At 47.7% G+C, this 19,017-nt stretch overlaps 1 protein-coding gene across 2 annotated transcripts in view; it reads right to left on the bottom strand.

The window, feature by feature from the left end:
• The window catches only part of EXOC6B (exocyst complex component 6B), a 333,967-nt gene that overhangs the window by 170,577 nt on the left and 144,373 nt on the right, over positions 1–19,017 (bottom strand). The window contains exon 7 of one of the 2 annotated variants that reach the window (XM_061993512.1): positions 5,137–5,313. In XM_061993512.1, coding sequence (XP_061849496.1) covers positions 5,137–5,313 — 177 coding nt within the window. The remainder of the gene's footprint in view (positions 1–5,136; positions 5,314–19,017) is intronic. The other variant, XM_061993513.1, reaches the window with a different exon arrangement.

Raw genomic sequence — 19,017 nt, 5'->3', positions numbered from 1 at the left:
ACTAGTGCAGCCTTTGAACCCTTCAAGATCATTTCTTTCCTTGTCTATTGACTTTATTCTAACAAGGGGCTTTCTTTTCTTTCTCCAGGTTTTCTTAGCAGTGTTCTATATTTGTTTGAGAAGTGTAAGCCTCAGCAACCTTAGTGGGGGCAGAGCACAGTAAAGAACACATGCCCACTCATTGCAGTACTTTCCCTCTAAGCCCAGAAAGTCTTCTCCATTGTTCCAGAACACAAGGGTTGTGCAGAAAACAAGATGCAGCTCACTAGCACTCAGGAAACTGAATACTAACAGTTTTAAGTAACGAGGATTAACTTTGGAGACTCAGAATTGAAATTAACAGTATTCTGACTCTCCCTCATCACTGCACAAACAAGACAATCAGAAGGAGAAAGAGTCACACTGGAAGATGAAAAGTTAATAATGACTCCACCAAGGATGACAACCAATTCTGCAGCTGGCCTCTAAGTTTAGAGAGCCTTTACCAATGAATATCCCATCAACACTTTACAAACTGCACTGGTTTTGGCTGTGATGATGTTCACTTTCTTCACTGGAGCCCATATGGTGCTGTGGGTTACACGTGTGAGCAAATCAGTGCTGAGTTTTAGCTGTTGTTAAACAGTGCTTATACAGCATCGAGACTTTCTCTGCTTCTCACTCTGTACACACCTCTCCCTGCAAGTAGGCTGGAATGGTGTGAGAGGATGGACCTAAACTGACCAAAGAGACATTCCATACCATGTAACATGATGCTCAGCAATGAAACTGGGCTAAAGAGGGAAGATTTGTTCAAAAGCAGCCATTGCTCAGACACTGGCTGGGCACTGCTCTGCTGCTGGGAAGTGGTGGGTTGTTGCATCACTTGGTGGGGGTTTTTTTCCCCCCCTTATTAAATTGTCTTTACCTTGACCCATGAGTTTTCTCCCTTTTACTCTTCAAATTGTCTGCCCATTTCTTCTGAGGAGCAGGGAGTGAGTGCTTGGCCACTGGCCAGGTTCAACCCACCACACACACAGAACAGAATCACAGAATCCTTGAGGTTAGAAAGGACATTTGAACTCATCAAGTTCCCTCAGCACTGCCACGGCCACCATTAACCCATGGCCCTGGCCATCCAGACAGGCTTTTACCCATCAAGGACTGTGCCTGTCCAAGCCCTGAGCATCCAGTTTCTCCAGAAGGAGGTTGTGGGAAACAGTGTCAAAGCCTTTACTAAAGTCTAAATTGACAACATCCACAGTCTTCAGATGTGGCCTTCAACCACATGTCATTCTTTCAGATTTAATGGCTCTATTTCCAGACAAGAGATCTATTTCTATTTGTACTAATAAATAAACCATTTCCCTTCCAAAAAGGAAAAGACCCACCAGGAGGCAGGAACACGAGGAAGAGTCAAGCTCATCAGGAACCAAACCCTTCTCCTTGCCCTTCCCCTAAGACAAGAGCAAGAGAAGGCAGCAAAGAGGCCACGGCAGGGGGGTGTGGACAGGCAAGCAGAGGGCTGAGCCAGGGTGGGCAAGTAGGGGGCTGCAGGGGGCAGAGCAGAGGGCTGTGGGCACATGGGCGAACAGGGGGCTGCAGGAAGGTGGGCGAGCAGGGGGCTGTGAGTGGGTGGGAGAGCAAGGGGCTGCAGGAGGGAGAGCAGGGGGCTGGAGGTCGCTGGGTGAACAGGCTGAGGTGAACAGCCCATCCCAGGGTGGGTGGGCAAGCAGGGGGATGCAGGAGGGAGGCTGTGTGGGTGAGAAGGGGGCTGCAGGAGGGTGGATGTGTGGGCAAGCAGGGGGCTGCAGGAGGGTGGATGTGTGGGTGAGCAGAGGGCTGCAAGAGAGTGGGCAGATGGGTGGGCGAGCAGAGGGCTGTGGGACAGTGGGCAAGCAGGGAGCTGCAGGAGGGTGGATGTGTGGGCAAGCAGGGAGCTGCAGGAGGGTGGATGTGTGGGCAAGCAGAGGGCTGCAGGAGGGTGGATGTGTGGGTGAGCAGAGGGCTGCAGGAGGGTGGATGTGTGGGTGAGCAGAGGGCTGCAGGAGGGTGGATGTGTGGGTGAGCAGAGGGCTGCAGGAGGGTGGATGTGTGGGCAAGCAGAGGGCTGCAGGAGGGTGGATGTGTGGGTGAGCAGAGGGCTGCAGGAGGGTGGATGTGTGGGTGAGCAGAGGGCTGCAAGAGAGTGGTCGGGTGGGTGGGCGAGCAGAGGGCTGTGGGACAGTGGGCAAGCAGGGAGCTGCAGGAGGGTGGATGTGTGGGTGAGCAGGGGGCTGCAGGAGGGTGGATGTGTGGGTGAGCAGAGGGCTGCAGGAGGGTGGATGTGTGGGTGAGCAGAGGGCTGCAGGAGGGTGGATGTGTGGGTGAGCAGAGGGCTGCAAGAGAGTGGTCGGGTGGGTGGGCGAGCAGAGGGCTGTGGGACAGTGGGCAAGCAGGGAGCTGCAGGAGGGTGGATGTGTGGGTGAGCAGGGGGCTGCAGGAGGGTGGATGTGTGGGTGAGCAGGGGGCTGCAGGAGGGTGGATGTATGGGTGAGCAGAGGGCTGCAGGAGGGCAGGTGGGCAAGCAAGGGGTTGCGGGAGGGTGGGTGGGCGAGCAGGGGGCTGTGAGCGGGTGGGTGGGTGAGCAGGGGACTGTGAGTGGGTGGGTGGGTGGGCAAGTAGGGGGCTGTGAGTGGGTGGGCGAGCGAGGAGAGGGCTGTGAGTGGGTGGGTGGGTGAGCAGGGGGCTGTAAGCGGGTGGGAGAGCAAGGGGCTGTGGGTGGGTGGGCGAGCAGGGGGTTGCGGGAGGGTGGGTGGGAAAGCAGGGGGCTGTGAGCGGGTGGGTGGGTGGGCGAGCAGGGACCCTCGAGCCGCCCCCGCGCCTGCGGTTCATCACCACGGACAGCGGCGCGGCCCCGCGGGGCGATTCCCGCCGAGAGCATCCCCGAGCTCCTCAAAGCAGCGCCGGCATCTCCCGGCCCCGCGCCGCGAACGCCTGTCTTCGGATTCCCCCTCCTCGGCGCTTCCCTCAGACCTTCCCTCGCACCTTGCCGTTCTGATTGCGAGTCGCGTTCCCCGTGTGCAACGCCCGCTGGCTCAGCACACCTCACAAGCACCACGGGTCGTGCTGCTGCCTGGCTTTGCACGGACCAGATCCACAGCAACTGAGGCATTTCGACAGCACCACAGAACCAAAGAACGGTTTGGATTGGAAGGGACCTTAAAGGTCATCTAGTCCGACCCCCTGCCATGGGCAGAGACACCTTGCACCAGCCCAGGCTGCTCCCAGCCCCATCCAACCTGCCCTTGGGCACTGCCAGGGCTGGGACAGCCACAGCCTCTCTGGGCAGCCTGTGCCAGGGCCTCAGCACCCTCACAGGGAACAACTCCTGCCTGACATCTCCATCTCCTCTTTCAGTCTGAAGCCATCACCCCTTGTCCTGTCACTCCTTGTACAAAGTCCCTCCTCAGCTTTCTTATCAGCCCCTTTAGGGCCTGGAGGCTGCTGTAAGGTCTCCCCAGAGCCTTCTCCAGGCTGAACACCCCCAGCTCTCTCAGCCTGTCTCCACAGCAGAGGGGCTCCAGCCCTCTGACCATCTCCCTGGTCTCCTCCGGACTCACTCCATCTCCTTCTGATGTTGGTGCCCCAGAGCTGGAGGCAGCACTTAGGGGATGTCTCATGAGAGAGGAGCTGGGGGCAGAATCATCTTCCTCGATCTACTGGCCACAGATGGAACAAGAACTACTAAAGGACCAGATTGTTTTTAACAGGGACATGCCAAAACAGACCTACTCAAATCAAGGTTTGTTTTAAAAAAAATCTCCCCCCACTCATTTTTCCTTTGTTTAATTTGTGCTCTATTTCCATTTTGATGCAGGAGTAAACAGCCCACCCAGATGCTTTCAGTGCAGCACGAGGGCTCTGGGTCAAACAGTCCCTGTGAAGTAAGCAGTGATCTCCTCAGTCTGTTTTGGAAGTGCAGCAGAGATGAAGAAGAGAGAAAGAGAGAGAGGGGAAAAGGTAGAATATGAGCACAGAATCACTTGAGCATCCCACACTTTTAATCTTCAGAAACCTCTTCTTAACCCACTACTCTGGCTGGTCATAGACTGTTAAGTTCAAGGCAACAAATGCTACCCAATTTAGTTACAGGTTATAGGCTGGAAAATCCATTCTCTTTACTTGAGAGGCTTCAGCAACAAGAGAAAAAAGCATCATGTGGCAGATAAAACTTGCCAAAAGGTCCAGTGCAGGACTGCATCACAAGAAATGAAGAATATATCAAACAGCTCAACACCTCTTGACTTACACTCCTAGCAGGTATCTCCAAGCTGCCTTTCCTAAAAGGCACAGGGACAGGGTTCTCTCACCTTTTAAGCACCACAAATCCAAGCTGTACCAGTGCATGCACTATACTCTAGTACAGGGAGGGAAGGGGAGCCAACACAATCAGTGAGGTTATGCTTTGGGATTAACAAAACACAACAGATTGCCAAGCCTGAAGAAGCAGCAGCTGAAAAGGAGACAGAAAGAAGGGAGCAAGCAAAGGAATTAAAATTGCCTTAAAAAAAATGCTGTCCCCACACAATCACAGAATCACAGGGGTTGGAAGGGACCTTTAGAGATCATCCAGTCCAACCCTCTTGCAGAAGCAGGGTCACCTAGATCAGGTTGCATAGGAACATGTCCAATCCTTCCCAACAGAAAGCGTGTGTCTGTCACCAAGACACACATCTTGCAGGAAAGGCCAAGTATCTTCTGTGCTATGCAGCAATCTCTCTTTTTTATATGGAGCTTAGATACCAAACTGCCTTCCCAAGTAGACACAAGTGCAACACCTTAGAACTGAGGGGATAGAACCATGGTCTGTTCAATTCTCAGACAAGCTTCTGCAGGGGGGTTGGGCTGGGTGATCTCTAAGGGTCCCTTCCAACCCCTACCATTCTGTGATTCTAGGAATATTTGACCCCTCTGCTGAGCTTGCTAAGCAGAACAGGGACAATGATGCAAAACAGCCCAAGAATGAAACACACTCTGTGTCCTACAGCCTATTCTGCACTTTTATGACACACTGCACGGCAACATGAAAGACTGAGCGAGGTGCAAACGCTGTTTGAGATGCTACACATCACCCCCAAATTGTCCAGTCTCCAGGATTTGATGTTATACAGTTACCTCTTCATCCTCATCCTCATCTTCAACATCCAGGATACCCGAATCTTGCTCAGACATGGGGCTAGTGTTTTTTACCTCCAGATCTGAGCTTGCGCAGACTTCTTTCTTGGACTTCTTCCCCCCACTTATCCTGGGATGCTGTGACACAATACTGTCCAGGTTTCTCTGCTGCTGTGCCTAGGAGAGAGGGGAGGGAAAAAGCAGATTTCACCTTTTACAATAGCATCCTCAGATTTGTTCTATTTATCTTTGGTGGGATTTTTCCCCAGCCAAAAGACGCAGTCAGTCCTGAAACGCCACAAATGAGACAAAACAAAGCACATGCTGAACGGAAGACAGAAATGTTGTGTTTTTGCTAACCCAAAGAAACAGAAGATTCATTTCAAAACGATTCCAGGGATTATGCAACGATACAAACAACTCTCTGGCTCTTCACAGATCAAAATGCTAAACCCATCACGCTGCCATATTGATCTATTTACAGCACAGATGCAGAAATATTAGCCCACAGGCCATGTGGTGACTGTCACAGGCTAAATTAAAGGACGTACTTAACCGTTGGATTTGTTCCTCTTTTCAACCCGTGTCAGCACAAAACATTCCACATCTGGACCCCAGAGGTTCCTGAAAGCATTTTTGTGGTACCCCAGGAGAGCTTAATTGTATGTTACTGATGTACAGAATGAGCTGTAAAAAGGTATTGAACAAAAAAAAGCACCACGATTCAGGGAGCAGAATACGTGGGCTCGGTGCAGCTCCCTTCAACCACTGGCAATACCTGTTCCTGGGGCTTTGGGCTTTCTTTACAGCAGAGGCCAAAGCACGTGCTCTGCTGCAAAGACACACTTGGTTTCCTCGTTGTTACTGGGCACAATATTTGACAGGAGCAATGGTTTAGCCCCAGTTGTTCAAGGGTCGACCAAGTTCTTGACCAAGAACTTCAAACTGAAGGGGAAGGGCACAGAGGGTGAGTGGTACAAAGACACTGAAGTGCCAAATCATGGCCAAAACAAAGGGAAACAGGTCAACCCAACAGACTCAGTGGTTCTGCACACATGAGCTTATGCTCTGGTGTAACTAGAAATTGAAGAGTCTGAAAACTTGACATTTATATGGAAATACAGACACAGATTTCTAGGAGCCCATTCATATTTTTCTCTACTTTTTTCATATGTAGGAAAAGGGGTGTAAGGAAATCAGTCAGATGTCTTTCTGAAACGAGTTTCAGATCTATTTCAACTATTAATATAAACTCTAATTCTAGCAGTTACCTGTACAGCCCCAATCAAACCTGCACCCATGTATTTGATTGCTCCACCACAGCAGGAGACAAACAAGGTGGTGAAAGGGGGACCATCCCCTGGCCTGGCTTTAGAAGGAAAACGGAATACAAGAAGCTATATTGTAGGTATGGTTGTGAGTGAAACTAACCATGCTGGGAAAACAATACAGAATTAGAACAAGTGGAACCTATTAAAAAAAGAAAGCCCCTTAATTGGTTTTGCTACCTGAACTGCAGAAAAAGCTCTACCCAGAGTGCAAACCTTCCAAATCATTTCCTTTTAAATGCTTAGAAGTATTAATATGACAGGAAAAATCATTTATGAGCAAGTTTTGACAGCCACTCTTGGTTCAACTCCCTTTTGAACCTCTCCTTGGGCAGAAAGACTCCACCAGAGACTGATCCCTTGTGTAGTGTCTCTAGATTTGAAGACTATTAAAAGCCAAGCACAGCACAAATATCCCACCCCTTGCAAAATCCAGCGGGCTCTGTCTGGCGCATACAGTCGTCTTCGTCTTAATTAATGAACATGGCAACTGATAATTAAATTATGAGTAGACAGCTGACACTGGACGTGGCTGCACCAGGAACTGGCGCTCAGCCCCACACAGGAGCAGCCCTGTGCTATGCCACAGCACAATCTTGACCTCTAGTGGTTAGAAAGCAGTAGCATCCTTGATGTTTACTACAAGTGCTCTTACCAGAGAAGCAACAGCAGAGCCAAAGGGACTGCCGACCAAGCTTATTAAAAAGATCTCTTAAGGGATGGGTCTCAGCAACAGGGATTTTTGCAACAAAGCCACGGGGAAAAAAAAGTCCCTGTGAACACTGCTGAAGACAAATTGTGCCGGTAACATCAATACTTGAAGCCATTGGGGAGGGGGAAAAGTGGTATTTTTTGCATTAGAAATCTCAAGCTTCAGAGGCACGACGCTATAGAAAGACATTGCAACATCATATAAAGAGAACAGGACTTCAAAAAGGGGAGTGAGCTTTTGGTCCTTCTGAAGCCCACACAACAAAGAGATCCGAGGCTCGATTGCACTCTCAGATACACCCATTCATGACATAAGTTATTCGGCTGAAGCGTAATGAAGTTGTAGCCCTGAATCCACTGTAAATCACACCAAAAGCAAGCCCAGCGTCCTCATTAAAACCTCGCATATTTATGTAATCTTTTTTTTTTTGCTCTAGAAAGGGAAGAAATCAAAGAATGGGAAAAGGCAAAGTTTTGGCTAAAAGGCCACGCTTGAAACGGACCATTAAACAGGGCGTAGCAAGATCACAGCAGAACAAGCGGTCACGGGAGAGGAAAAATCTGGGCTAACAAGCTGAAGGACGCTGCCTCTAGCTCTGAACTTCCCTGACAAAGCCCTAAACATGTAACATTCAGCATTTTAGGCTGAACAGGGAATTAGTCTCACCAGAGGACTTTGTGGATATGTTCTCAGAAGACACATTATCTTGGTCTTCCATCTCTTTTCCAGCTCAGAGGTATTGATGTCTTGCTTTGGCTTTGGCTATGCTCACAAGAGGGGCATGGTAGTACCGACCAGATGATGATATTGGTAAGATACAAACCAAATATTGACAAGATCCAATAAATATTGATATTGGGAAAAACCCATCACCAGTGACAGGACAAGGGGCAACAGGGACAAGCTGGAACACAAGAGGTTCCAAAGAAACACAAGGACAAAGTTGTTCCCTGTTGAGGTGAGGGAGCACTGGCAGGGGCTGCCCAGATGGGCTGTGGAGGCTCCTTCTCTGGAGACATTCCAACCCATGCTTTGCATTTTGCATGCTTTTAAAAGAAACAAACTGAAGTTTGTCAAGAGAAGAATTTTGACTTGAATTAAAGTCCAGGAACCTACTGGGAAAATGATAAAAAGGAAAAATAAAATCCTTATGTCCCACCTTCCAGAGATCACAGAATCACAGCATCTCAAGGGTTGGAAGGGAGCTGGAAAGCTCATCCAGTGCAACCCCCCTGCCAGAGCAGCACCACCTAGAGCAGGGCACACAGGGACTCATCCAGCTGGGTTGGAATGTCTCCAGAGAAGGAGACTCCACAGCCCATCTGGGCAGCCCCTGCCAGTGCTCCCTCACCTCAACAGGGAACAACTTTGTCCTTGTGTTGCTTTGCAACCTCTTCTGTTGCAGCTTGTCCCTGTTGCCCCTTGTCCTATCATTGTCCATCACTGAGCACAGCCTGGCTCCAGCCTCCTCACATCCACCCTTGATGCATTTGTAACATGCATGAGGTCACCCCTCAGTCTATTCTCCAAGCTGCAGAGCCCCAGCTCCCTCAGCCTTTCATCACAAGCCAGATGCTCCACTCCAGCATCTCTGTGCCCTGCACTGAACTCTGTCCAGCAGCTCCCTGTCCTTCTGCAACTGAGGGGCCCAGGACTGGACACAATATTCCAGATGAGGACTTATGAGGGCAGAGCAGAGGGGGAGCAGAACCTCTCTGACCTACTGCCCACAGCCCTTCTCATTCACCTCAGGATGCCACTGGCCTCTTGGCCACGAGGGCACGTTGCTGGCTCATGCTCATCCTGCTGCCCACCAGCACCCCCAGCTCCCTTTCCCCTACACTACTCCAGAAAAGCAGCCAAAGAGATGCTCCCAATGGTACAAAAGCTTTGCAGCCCACCCAGAGCAACGTGTGCCTTTTAGAATCACTGCCCCAAGCTCAAATTCCTAATTTCCAGAGATTTTTCCAGAGATTTCTACTTCCCCAAAGTAACCCAGTGGATGTTTATCCCCTTCCAGCACACCATTGCTCACAGCAGCATGTAAGCCCCATCCTGCACGATGGGCGCAGCTCATCAGCAGCCGTCGGGGAGCCCGAGGAGCCAGTGCAGAGCCCATAACCAAAGTGTTACTCTGGAACAACACAATGTACATGCAAGAAAAAAAAAGCAGTAATTGCTTTTCCATTAACAGGAGGGCACTTCCCCCACCCCCACTGCTGGGCAGGAAACAATCTGGACTGAAGTGACCTGTAAGTGAGAAATATCAAATTTTCTTTAACTTCGGCAGGCTTGGGTGAAGTCACCGAGGTTTCAGTTTCACCTGGAGAGAAAGAGAGAGCTGGGAAGAGGCCCAGAGGAAGCAACTAAGGAGAAATTTGGGCTTAACCGTCAAGGAATTCGCCGCTCCTACCCCCATCTCGTTACCCTCACCTTCCCGGGCTGGGGGTGCAGCAGAACAACTCTGCAATATATTTGACGTTGTGAGTAAAGGATGAAAAACGACCTGCAGAGCAGGCACATTTGGATTTCTAAAGTTCTGTTTCACATAAAGGCATCTGTGGGGAGCCCAGTGAAGAGGCACACTTTAGAAACCACATCAAAGCGCAGGCGACACTCCGGCGTGCCCTCTGCCAACGGAGTGGACCTGGGGCTACAGGGGAGGCGAAAAGCCCTCGAGAGACCAAGAAAAATGAAACATACAAAAAAATCCCCTTACCTCTTGGTTGTGGTTTACATGAAAGCAAGTGCATTTTTGTATTATTCTGTAAAATTGCCTCCATTATCCATCACTATCAATCTCTTGACTCTCTGCTTAATGCGACGACCAAAAGAAAACCACAGAGGTAAGAAACGGAGCGTCTGTTGGCAGCGAACGTTACGCTCAGCAATAACACACAGAGCGTTTGCTTCACGTAGCTGAAGCTCTCTCCAAGCACAGCCACTTGCTTCACCCACATGATTAGCACAGTAGTCTCCTTGCAGGGCAGGAACAACCCCTACACTGCACTGACACAGCACAAATCACAGGCTGGTTGTAAGAAGCAAAGGTGGTTTTTCCACCTCCAGGTTCAGGTTTAGGTCAGTGAGCTGTGTTTGCTGTTGTAACTGGACCAGGGTTGGCTATCAGGCAGTCTAGGAGAGCTTCATCTCAACAGCTGAGAAGGTTTTGTTGGCTGAATGCAAACAGAATAATCAATCTCTTTTGCTGTCATTTTTCAAGAAAAAGAGAATCAAAGGAACAGGGGAAAATAAACTCTGCTGCATTCATTGCAGGCTTTCTCAGCCCAGCTGCCCACTTCTTTTGTGTTACCTGCAGGCCACACCACCAAGTCCTCAGCCTCGCAGGACGTGGCTTTGAGGTTTTTCCCTTCAAGCTCATCGTACAAGAGTCCTAAACACAAGTCCTTAACACTCTCCGATCCATCCTGCGAGCTCTGCAGCAGCGACTCCACCATCACCACTCACCACAGCTCAACCAACCAAGCGCTCAGACCCAACATTCTGCACGAGAAATCGAATGCATTGCCTTAAAACACTAGTGACAATAGTTGAATGTTTTGTGACTCAACTGCTCGCGACCAAGCCCCAAGCTTACAATCAAAGCTGGGGAATAACACGGATCAGGTCATGGACTCCTCCAGGCACTGCCAAGAGAAGGCACAGCCACCATAAGGAAAAGCTGTTCTACCACCTACACAGGGAACAAGCTCCTTTAAAATTCAAATAGCTTGCTATAGGCTTTTCATAACTTTGCCTTGTTTTCTGCATCAGTTTGCCGATGCGTGAGCGTTGTCTCGCCTCCACTCACCCAATGAACTGGCAATATTTACTTTTTAGAAGCATCTAATTAGCTCCTTCCTGACAAGACAGTAGATAAGGCACAGCAAAGAAGAGCTTTCCATGATTGAAAGGGGATGAAGCACCGCTGTGGTTAGCTTCGGTGGTTTTGATTAGTTACTGCACATTCGCTGCCGCTGCAATTGTTTTATAGACCCTTCTAATGGGCCGAGACACTGAACTTTAAAACACCGTTTCCCAATATCCCTCGGAATGGGATACATATTCCTTTAACAGTATTACAAAGGAGAAAAAGAGCAGACTGGCTACAGGGGGAGAAAAAAAGGAAAGTTAATAAAAAATGACAGCAGGGCTGGCTCCCTGCCAAAGAGCCATTCGAAAGTGATAAAATCCCCCTCGGATCAGATAAAAGCTGGGATTATTATTGCAAGGTGTAAACTCAACAGCTTCTGGTTTGAGTTTTAGCAGGGGAAAAAGAAAAAGAAGCCCCGTTGCTTGTCAAGATGATAAGAGTTTCTGCCTATCTGCTTTCTCGGCGTTAACTGGTTATCAGAGAAAACAATTTGTCGGGGTTTGTCTGACAAAGTTCACCATCAGCACAGGAAATGAGGCCTAAGAAGGTGAGGGGGTTTCTTTTTAACTCGATTCCTGGTCATTAACAACAGAAATAAATAATAAGTTTAGAAATGCCACATGCAACAAGTTTGCTCTGACTGACACCCTGCACAGACTTTGCTCCAACCTCCCACTCCTCCTTCCATAAAGAGGACTCACCTCAGCCCAACGGTGCTAAAAACCAGCTCATCACACTGATATTCCCAAACACCAGCTTTACTCACACATGGATTTTTGGCACTAAGCAATGGCAGGGTTCTCCCTTTGCTTTTGCTTTCACTCAGTGATTTATCCTCATCCCCGCATTCCTGCTCCTTCCTCCTGAGCCGCAGGACAAGGTCAGCATTATTTCTAACCTTGGAGTTCACTGTGAAGAGTGCCTGGGTTAATTCAGCATTTTATACGACACCTATTAAACCTCAAGTGTTCTTTGGGGAAGCTCCTGCAGTACGGTACTTGGAGAATGCAACGATCAAGATGCTCCTTTCCTAGGAGCTGTAAAAATGAAGCTTATCACGTTAGCATTGATAAAAAGACTTAAGCAACCAAGTCAGCTGTACAATAAAAGACCAAAAGCCATTTTTTAAGGAGCCCTTTATTGAGCAGAGTGTTGATTTACACTTCTGTATGATCTAGCCTCGAGAACAAGACGTCTGCGGGCAGGCATCAGAAGTAGCTCAGTTATGTGATTACAAAGTTTATTTATCACGTTTACACGGAGTGGAGAAGCTGAAAATTAGATAAAGAGACTAAAAGCAGTAGGAGGATGGCTGTCCTACAAAGTATTTCAAACACATTAAAGACCGTGGCCCTGACAACTCCACAGCTCGGGTCTTTGCTTAATCAGTTCCCAGCACTTGGCATGCCGGGCTGAGATAAATCGGTTACTGCTCACTGTTAATCAGCTGGATGCACATTCCTTGATTGACTTTGACCAACAATTTAAGATCCCTTTTCAAATGCTGCCCTCACACAACACCCCCTGCTCTATGCAATGCTATCAACCACGCTCTGATGCCGGGGCTTTTCAATGCCTTTCCATATAACGCAGAAGATGCCTCTCTCCCTGATGAGCCTTAATTATGACTCAAAGCACAAGTGGAAACTCCTACACTACGGTTTAACCTCTCGTTATCCTAATTGCAGCCAAAGCAAACCAAACCCCACCGAGTTGAGAGAGGGAGCAGCAAAGTAATGGCAACCAAAATCAGTCAGAGGTCAGAGGGTCCAATTCTCACCCTCCCCATCCCAGAATGACTCAGGTGCACACAACCGTGCAGGACCAAGCCTCGGCTTTAAATGCTCTCTCAGGCACCAGGGACTAGTAATTATTTACTACGTGAGTGTTTGTTTCAACACGCTCTCTGACAATCAGAGCATGACAGAGGTAACAGGGATATTGTTTGTTTCACTGAGACTATTAGAAAGGAAAAATCCAGTCCAAAGGCTTGCTTTGCCAGAGGCCAAAGTCAGAGGAAAAGGACGTGCAGATGGAAAAGGGAAAGAAGTGAAGGGATAGTCTAAGGTTCTGACTTAGGGATACGCAATGCCTCACGCTTGCTTGAGCTCAGTGCTTCCATTAACACCAGCAAAGCACTGGAGCTTGCAGCAAGCAGGCAACACAGCACCAAGGTGATGTCCTCTTCCATCTGAAAGCACTCAATTCCAAGAGGTGTCCAGACCCCAACATGAGACTATTCTCAGCTCAATAAGCGAAGCCTGCACGCAGCTCCAGCAGCAAGTGACGGCATGCCAACCCTCACCTCTCTCCAAATCTGCTTGGGCAACCCTCCAGTTGTCCTACACCTCCGACCTTGCCCAAGGAAGTTGCAACTATCACACCTACAGCAATTTAGGGCAGAAAGAAGTCATGGATTAGATCTCACGAAAGGCTGAAGGCGTGTTGGACGGTGCAGCTTTTCAGGGTTTGATCCGTGGGTAATTCTGGAAAAACAATTAGGGCGTGCTTACAACTGCTGCTTCAGCTTGGAGATACCACTGCCTGAGGTCTGACACGCCACAGGGCCCTCACACACTCATAAACCACTCTAAGGCAAGCAAAAAGTTTGCATAAGTGCCTTCCAACATTTACTAATGCCTTTACAGTCATTATTCCTTCCCATTGTCTAGGGGGTGCAGGCCATTTGAAGCTACTGGTATACTAAGGAACTCACTGCACAATATCCCTGTTTTACATGGCAACAGAGGAAGGGTTTCTCACTCAGCCAGGATGGCAAACGAAGATTAAGGCTCATTGCAGCTTGAGTGTCTGCTCTACACTTGCTTACCTTGACCACACTGACCCTCAAAAACAAAACCAGTGAAAAGAGCATTAACCCCTGTAGCCCGGCCTCAGATTAAACCTTTATATTCTGTTCCCTGTGGGAGTTCCCAAAGTGCTGTTTCACACACCCTCTCTCTGGGCCTTGTCAAGCATTTTGGAGATAAGTTTCCTTTCAAGATTCTGCTTTTGTTTCCATTTATCAGCCTGGTTTGGGTTGTTTCAAGGCTCTGAGAAACCATCAGCATTCAAAGCACCTATCTTAGATGGTCCCAATTACCCCAGAACACACAGAGGCTCCTCTAAATACAAGGATAAAGGCCTGAGTGGAGAGTCCTGGACAAAACATTCTCTTGGCATTTCTGCAAGGCAGCTTGTAAGACTTTTAAATCAGATCTGGGAAGATCTGCATGGCAGATACCCTCAGGATTGAACTCGCCATCCAGATCTGGAGTCAGAAACTATCCTCAACCATCCCCACGATAATCTGAGATAACAGGTTCCACAGCTGGTCCTCAACTGCATCAAAGCAGTGGGCAGCCTTCCATCAGTTTAAGCAAGAGCACGGATCTTCTCTTCCAATCTTCTTCCAGGAGATAGAATCTGTACTAATACGCCCTCGGCAACAGCTCAAAGGAATGTCATCCAAGACATCGGCACCGATGACTCAACTCTTCTGAGATGCACCCAAAGGCACTTTCACAGAGTCTTACAGGAGCTGAACCCCATGTCCTGACAACACAGGAGGATCAAGCCAAGACGAGAGCTGGGTTAGATGGGCCAGGAGTGGTAAGGACAGCAAAGGACCACAACAGACAGCCTAAGGGGACACGCTCCATCACCGGAGACCTAAGAACACATTCAATGACTGAATGCTAGAGATGGGTTCTGTAATGTCAATCATGTCTGGGAAGAACCTGTTGGACTAAAGGATAAGTCCTAATATCCTGTTTTCTATGATAGAGATGCTTCTCTCCAGAAGCAGATTTAAAGTTCTCTCCAAAACCGCTGTCCACTTCAGAGGGGGTGGTGTTAGAAGGGCAAATTCAGAGCTATGTACCAATGTACCAAAGGGTTAAGCAGCAAGACAGGGCAAGGATCACAGCAGTTAAAGCATGAACCCAAAAATCTGAATAAACTCTACCTATCTAGTTCATATCTCTTGGGGAACACAGATAGCAATGGTAGCTCCATCTTCAGAAGATTAAAACAAGCAAACAAAACCAAAAAAAGGAGATAAATCCTTCTTGGAACAAAGAACATTTCATTCTGCTTAGGAATAATCCCCATGGGTTTTTTTGACAGAAGACCACACAGCAGATGCCAAAAGGGCTGAGCCACAAAGACTACCTTTTCTTGTTAAGAACTAAAAGACATTTTCAAGAACAATCACCTTCTCCATGATCCATGAGCTTCGGGGTAGTGGCAGAAGAAAGCAGAACAGTATTTTGTTATTTCTGCTTTTAATTAATCAGAGAATTAAACAGCCCCCACTTCTCAAAGCACGTTGGCTGTAAGGGGTATTTAATCCCCATATGAAAAGTTTCCCTGAGAATGACTTTGCAGAAGAGCTTAAATTTCACTTGGCTTCCTTAGTTTCACATGGATTGCTCTGAAACGGTGGAATATTCTGCTGACAAACAGGGGTTTTATTTCCTAAGCAGTTGTTCACCATGAAGACTGCTGGGCAGGAGGCTTGGGGTTTTAGAGAAGAGGTTACAGCAGAGGAGAATGAAATCAGAATCATAGAATGGTGGGGGTTGGAAGGGACCTTTAGAGATCATCCAAGTCCAACCCCCCTGCAGAAGCAGGTTCATACATTCCTTGCACAGTATCGCTCTCTAAAACCCACTCTCCAAACTCAAACTATTCTTTGTGGCCTTTTTTTAATGTAAAAATGAATTTAGTCAACACATCACAGAATTCTTCTCTACCACAGTATGCTCCCAAAGGTTTTCTCCCCACATGATAAGTAGTATTTTGCTTGCAATACAATTTTTAGCACTGAAACAAGGAGAGGCTGTAAATACACATAGATATACCAAAACTTGATCTCATCTTGCTTCTGCAAACTGACATAATAGTCGCCCTTTAAAGCACTAGAAGGTATTGCATCATTTAAAATACACATTAAAGGAAACTCCATAATCTGAGTCTCCAAACTTTACAGGCAGAAAAATCGGGCAAGTCCCTAAATCTGCTGTTCGCTGGACTTGATCTGCCCTCTTAAGGCTAATGGGGAAACTGCAGAGAACTTTCCAGCCAGAAGTAAAGACCTGAAAACGTTACATGTTTTCTTCTTTACTCCCTTTCTCTCTTCCCCACAGCATACCTACTCTTTAACCATTCAAGGGGATCCCAGGCTCAACTACTGAGCTCAGCCCCACACAGTGACAATCTTGGCCTCATTAAACTCAAAGAAAACTGCTGTTTGCCAGGATCTCACTCCTATAGGGACAGTTTTCTTCAGTGCTGAGAGAGATGAGTGTCAGGCATAAGTAAGATTTAACCAGACACCAGGCTGAATTCCATCAGTTTTACAGTCTGATGTAATTTTGCAGGTCACTGGCCACGACAACAGCACCAATCTCACAGCATGACCCTTCCAGCTTGGTAACAATTTACATAAGGTTTGGCCCAATCATTCAAAAAAAATCCTGCAAATGAGTCTTTGACCTCAATACCATTGATGTTTTCATCTTAAACAAGAAGTCAGACACAGCTGGAAGACAGGAGGCTGCTAGAGCTGGCTTTCTACTCCTCATTTAGTAAGAGACAATATACACAGCCATTCCAACCCCCAGAGTCATCAGCTCCTCTAGAGTGATGGGACTCAACAACATCCCTTGTGGCAGAATGGGTTTTTTGGGTTATTTGAAGCCTGTTCCTCTCAATCAAAACATGCTCATCCCCGACATCCCAACTGAGAAGCAAGAGATGGAAAAGCTCAGCACTGCCGTTCCCTAGATCTGAATCCACGTCTCCCATTACGTATGGTTCCATAAACTCCACTTATTCAGAAAGTATGATCTCACATAAAGCCTTTACACAAATTAAATGCACACTTCATGCAGTAAATGTTTTCCCATCGCACGCTGTGCTTTGTGCACCGCGATGACTCGCTGCCAGAACAACGTGGAGCAAACGAGGAGCCCAAGTGATCGCTTCAACGTTGACACAGAAACTTGCCATAGTAAAACACACTGCCAGCTTGGAAACCTGCTCTCTCACTCGGTGGGCAATCACCAGAACAGCCATATCGCTTCTGTAAGGCTGGGAAGGAGGTTTTGGATCTGGTCAGCTTCAAAACTCCGTGCTTAGTTCTCCCCCTCTGAATTCCTTATGCAAGGACCCCAGATGGGAGCCAGGGTGTTAATATCCTAAATTGACATTAATGGCATTCACAAGAGTTTCACAGAATCTGAAGGGTTGGAAGGGAGCTGGAAAGCTCATCCAGTGCAACCCCCCTGCCAGAGCAGCACCACCTAGAGCAGGGCACACAGGGACTCATCCAGCTGGGCTGGAATGTCTCCAGAGAAGGAGCCTCCACAGCCCATCTGGGCAGCCCCTGCCAGTGCTCCCTCACCTCAACAGGGAACAACTTTGTCCTTGTGTTGCTTTGGAACCTCTTCTGTTCCAGCTTGTGCCTGTTGCCCCTTGTCCTGTCATTGTCCATCACTGAGAACAGCCTGGCTCCAGCCTCCTGACACAGCTACCTCAACAAAGATTAGAATAAACCACTCTTCTGAATTACAGTTTTAGGTCAAAGTACTTGCCAAAGAAGATGTGATATGTGCCATGAGTCCATCTTGCTGGCAGACACTGAGTTAGAAAAGGATTTTCTGCTGACTTTCAGCTGAATTCATTGAAGTCATCATGGTGGAGTTTATAAATCACTGGTGCTCTTTGGTGACAAACCTCCCTCAGAGCAACATGTGGCACAACAGAGGAGCCCAACCTGGAGGCATTTTTTCAAAGCTCTAATTCCACTTCCATCCACTCAAATGCATTTTTTTAAGAATATTCAAGAAGAAAAAGGAAACACCCAGTTTCCAGGGCGTCATTTCTTACCCTCATAAAGCACTTTACGATGGTTTAGATTTAAAGGCTGAAATTTCAAACCATCTCGCCATTGCCACGCTTCCAACTGCACGTCAAGTAGTAGCAAACAAAAATGACAATGAGGAAAAAGAAGAGCAGGAGGGAAGCATTTAAATTATCTGGAATAGGAAACTACCATCTCTCCACAAACACGCTTTAATCCCTCGAGCACCGAGTAACTCCCATAAGCTTCCACGAAGCTCTTTTGCACTTTAATCCCTCTTTGACCATTACAGTCAACTAATTCATTTAATTTAACTCAATCATGTTTCCCTAACAACTTGTTTTAAAGAAAAAAAAACAAGGAAAAGGGCATCTAATGTACTAACCCAGTGTTTAGGTGGAGGTGTCCTCCAAGGACAATGAGAAGTCCCTCAGTAGGAATGTGCAGTTGCTATTTAAGGACACTGTAAAGCAATATGGGCTCTAAAAAAAACACATTTTAAAAGCTAAACAAATCATAGAATGGTGGGGTTGGAAAGGACCTTTAGAGCTCATCCAGTCCAATCCCCCTGCAGAAGCAGGTTCACCTAGATCAGGTCACACAGACGTGTCCAGGCGGGTCTTGAAACCTCCAAGGAAGGAGCCTCCACACCCTATAAATAGAATCAAACTGATAAAAATCCCACTGACAGGATTTGCAGGACTGAAATACTGATCAGAATCAGCACCTACCAGCTCACCAGCCCTTTCTTCTGGCCACCAGGTAAGGCAGCCTTGCCTTCCCCACGCTGCCAGGCCCTGCTTGCCTACATTTAAACCTCGCAGACTCCAAAATTGCAATCACATTTTTAAAAGACCAAAATAAACAGCAGCTTGCACCAAAAAAAAGAATGAAAAGGGGGGCAATTAGAAAGTCAGCATTCCTCCAACTTCTCATTAGTAAAAGTTTTATAACCCTCCAACATGTGGCACTCCAGCATAAAACCTGGCAGAAGGGAAAATGCCCTTGTCTGCCTTTCACAGAGCAAGGTTTCAGTGTTGGCAAAGATGGGCTGGTTCCTATTACCAGCTTTTTTCCATTTTAAATTTACTAGTTAATT

This window comes from Colius striatus, chromosome 3, assembly GCF_028858725.1.
Source record: "Colius striatus isolate bColStr4 chromosome 3, bColStr4.1.hap1, whole genome shotgun sequence".
Lineage (NCBI taxonomy): Eukaryota > Metazoa > Chordata > Aves > Coliiformes > Coliidae > Colius > Colius striatus.
The sequence above is the reverse complement of the archived record's forward strand: the minus strand, read 5'-3'. Positions and strand labels throughout refer to the sequence as shown.